This window comes from Pleuronectes platessa, chromosome 11 (assembly GCF_947347685.1).
Source record: "Pleuronectes platessa chromosome 11, fPlePla1.1, whole genome shotgun sequence".
In the NCBI taxonomy this organism is placed as follows: Eukaryota; Metazoa; Chordata; class Actinopteri; order Pleuronectiformes; family Pleuronectidae; genus Pleuronectes; species Pleuronectes platessa.
The window spans coordinates 18,153,406-18,156,968 of record NC_070636.1 but is presented as its reverse complement, the minus strand read 5'-3'; the positions used below and the strand labels follow the sequence as shown (position 1 = coordinate 18,156,968).

Genomic DNA, 3,563 nt, shown 5'->3' with positions numbered 1-3,563 from the left:
CGGTTGAATTAAGGGAAGACAAAGCCATGCCCACTCTTTAGTATCTTTTTAACTACCTCCTCCCAGACTGGAGGACCCCCTTCCAGTGATAGTGATGTGATTTCACAGAATGTTTGGGGAGCCGAGTCAAATTTATTTGACCCCCTTTTGTCTCAAGCTCCTGGTTGAATTGTACCTAGTCTGCCATTAACGCCGCTCTTTACATGTTGGAGAACCTCATATGGTGCTTCATACCTTTCCACAAAGTGTCTCATGGATACCATATGTAAATAAGCCCTGGAGGGCATCATATATCTGGTGTTATGGAGCAGGGCTGTAAAAAACGGAGGTCTGCCTCACTCTAGGGGGTCACTTGCACATTCACTCACTTTATCTTTACTTTGAATATGATATGTTTTAATCTTTTTATCAAATTTTTTACCATTAGAAATATGCTGTTTGCAACACCAGTCTTTCAAGGAAGCTGTGGTTAACTCATGGGTGTGCAGGTTAACCCAGTTTTTTTTGTTAATGTGTAGGGGTTTCATCTGGGTTGGGGGGAAATAATCGTGGGTGTGGGAAGGTGAAGTGGGGGCTGCAGGAAGGAGGTGTGGGAAGGGGGTGAAAGTGTGTCCCTTCTGCAATTGGCTGTGGCTCTAAGTGTCTCATTATGCGACTTATTGTTCCTTTGTTGTGCCAGCGGTATAAATACACCCCAGTCGGCCCAGAGGGTGACAGTTTAGACAGACTCACTCCTGTGGACAGAAAAATCATCAACGGCTCAAACTCTGAGAGAAGCAAGACAGTGCCGACGCAGGGAACTGGAAGAACTTAAAAACTGAGAACAATCCTCAGCTAAAGCTCTCGGGTTTTTGTTTTGTATTTTTTGGACAACTTTTTTCCATTCCTTTGCTTCAGCCAAGATGGATTCTGATGCTGGCTCCACCAGCAGCCGCTCGTCATCCCCTGACCTGGTGGTGGACGACTCAGCTGGGAGCTTCTTCTCCAACAAGATGTTCCAGACCTACTACCAAGAAGGCAGAGCAGACGACGAGGCCAGCGAGGGCAGGATGGAGCGCTGCGGTGGCGGCGGTAAGATCATGTCTGAGGACGGCAAGGAGGTGGTGCAGGACCTGAGGCTGAAAGTCAACAGCCGGGAGAGGAGGAGGATGCATGATCTCAACCAGGCGATGGACGGCCTGAGAGAGGTCATGCCCTACGCCCACGGACCCTCAGTGCGCAAGCTGTCGAAAATCTCCACCTTGCTTCTGGCCCGCAACTACATCCTCATGCTGTCAACATCGTTGGATGAGATGAAGAAGCTGGTGGGTGACGTTTATGGAGGCAGCGCTGCCATCCAGAGCCGCACCGCAAGCCACCACGCCATTACCCCCGCAGCCCCCACAGCCCACCACCCGCTCCATCCTCTGGCACAGTCACTGCACTCCCTGGTGGGTGGCACTCCATCCGCGCTCCAGCACCATCACTCGTCTTCCGTCCCAGTCCCACACTCCACTGCCAGCTTCCTGGGCTTTCATGCTCCAGTCCAGGGCCTGCTGAAGGACCCCCTGCACCTGGCCAGCTCCTACAGGCACTTCCCTGGCATGCCCTGCCCCTGCTCCCTCTGCCAGCCTCTGCCCACAACTACCTCCACATTGCACAGTCTGTCTATGAACAAGTGAGGGGGGGCTCTCTCAGAACTGACCTGTGATGTTTGGATCAACACCAACCAGCTCACAGAACATTGTTTAAAAGAACTGCAAAAATAATGTCTGGTGCTACAATTTGTACATAATGTATATATACCTTCATACCATGTAGAATGCTGCTATTTTGTTTTACTATGTATCTCTTTGGTATTGTTTATACAGAAATATTCTAAATGCACAATGGATCTTATCAGAGGAGCAAAGACTGTAATTTAACTGATATCTGTGGAAAATGTCAGAACTGAACTGGTGTGTCCTATTGTGCAGGATATCTATTTTTCCTAAATTAAATTCTTTTTTTATAACAATAACTCTTGCTTGCCTTCTTCTTTGCATTAATACGATTTTGAAATTGTTTAAACATTTTCTGGCAGATTTTCTGTCATTGGTGGTAACTGTCATATTCCTTGAAACAATCTCAAGTTCCATTTCTTATTTCAAGGCAGCGGTTTATTTCAATTTTACTCACAAATACGCATCAGCTTGTGCGAGAGTAGCACAGCAGCATCTGCTTAACTGAACAGAAGGGCTTTTAATGGTGCTGGGAAAGACAAAAAATGGATGATTAGGAAAGGGTGTCATTGGTTGCTAACCAGCTCTGGACAGACCAACCTTTGGAGATAAAAAAGGGACAGAAGGGCAAGACAATACGCCATCACAGAGGCTTGAGCAGAGGGACCATCCATCTTCACCTCAACAGGGTGTAGGAGATGAAAGGGTGACACAGGCGCCAGGAAGGCCCGTCACTTTTGTCTGACACAGACATAGCCATGTTCTTAGCTCTACGCCAGACATTTGTCACTGTCTCATAAGAACGTGGATCGAGGCGAACAAAAGGCCAATTTAACACAATGCAGTCAGTCCAACACAAGCTCCTATAAAACCATACAGAAGTCCCTTTTCCCTTATTAATGGATATTTTTATACTATGTATTGGCAACACACATTTTCAGTCAAACTTTGTAGGATAAATAGTTCTTGCCCAATGATAACAACGATTACTCAACTAAACCACAAGCATAACTATTATACACACTGATTGCCGTGAACATGATTTAGTCAAACAACCCAACAATGGCCGGCCTTCACTTAGCAACAAATCAAGCGTGTAAAATACATGCTTATCCTCCCACGGCTGACAGATGAGCTGGAGATCAGGGGGAGCAATGAAGAGATGTAACACTCATTCTCACCCACCTCCCTCCTCCTCCCTTTCCTGAGAGCCCTGAATGGGTCCGAACAATGGCCATGCGAGGGACACAAAGGCCGGGGGAGCCCAAGCTCTCGTGCCTGGGACACAGACCCCCTCCATTCAATCGACATTTCATCATGGTAACAAGCGCTGTCGGGCCAAAAGGCCTGACACCCTCGCTCAGCACAAAGGCGGTTAGCTCTAATATATGAGGCTATTGACACTGTAAAGAGCCCCTGTCAGTGCTGGGGGATTGTCAGCTGTGGGATGTCTCAGTGGGGGGAGGCAGCTGCCAGCCAAACCAAGCGGCAGAGCTTCTGTCGTGGGGACCGGAGTTGCAGCGTCACCTGGTCCCTGGTCCCTCGACACAGAGACCTCGGGGTCCTCCCACAAGCCCCCCCTTCACTGGGGCACAGGTGGGAATGGGAAGCAGAACACATTGTGGAGATTAGTGGGGATCGGCCTCCCTTTGGTCGAGGTAGATAATTAGTGAAACTGACTTGTGCAAAGCTGGTGTTTCCTGATCGGCACCAGATGGTGTTAACCCACGGTACGGCATCGGCGGTCTGGAGTGTGAGTGTGTGGGTGGGTGTGATGAGTGCGTTGTGTAATGGATATGCTTCTTAAATCATACAATATGGGCAGGTCCTCTGTGTGCCATTATGGTCAGCCGCTGCTGTCAT

The 3,563-nt window shown here is 48.6% G+C and overlaps 1 protein-coding gene across 1 annotated transcript; it reads left to right on the top strand.

The window, feature by feature from the left end:
* Window positions 1-902: 902 nt before the first annotated feature.
* olig4 (oligodendrocyte transcription factor 4) lies at window positions 903-1,661 on the top strand. Its single transcript, XM_053435171.1, has one exon. The coding sequence runs from the start codon at window positions 903-905 to the stop codon at window positions 1,659-1,661; it is 759 nt and encodes a 252-aa protein (XP_053291146.1).
* The last annotated feature ends 1,902 nt before the right edge of the window (window positions 1,662-3,563 follow it).

What these genes read in the sequence shown, in the direction of transcription:
- olig4 (XM_053435171.1), top strand. Translation starts at nt 903, where the DNA reads ATGGATTCTGATGCTGGCTCCACCAGCAGCCGCTCGTCATCCCCTGAC.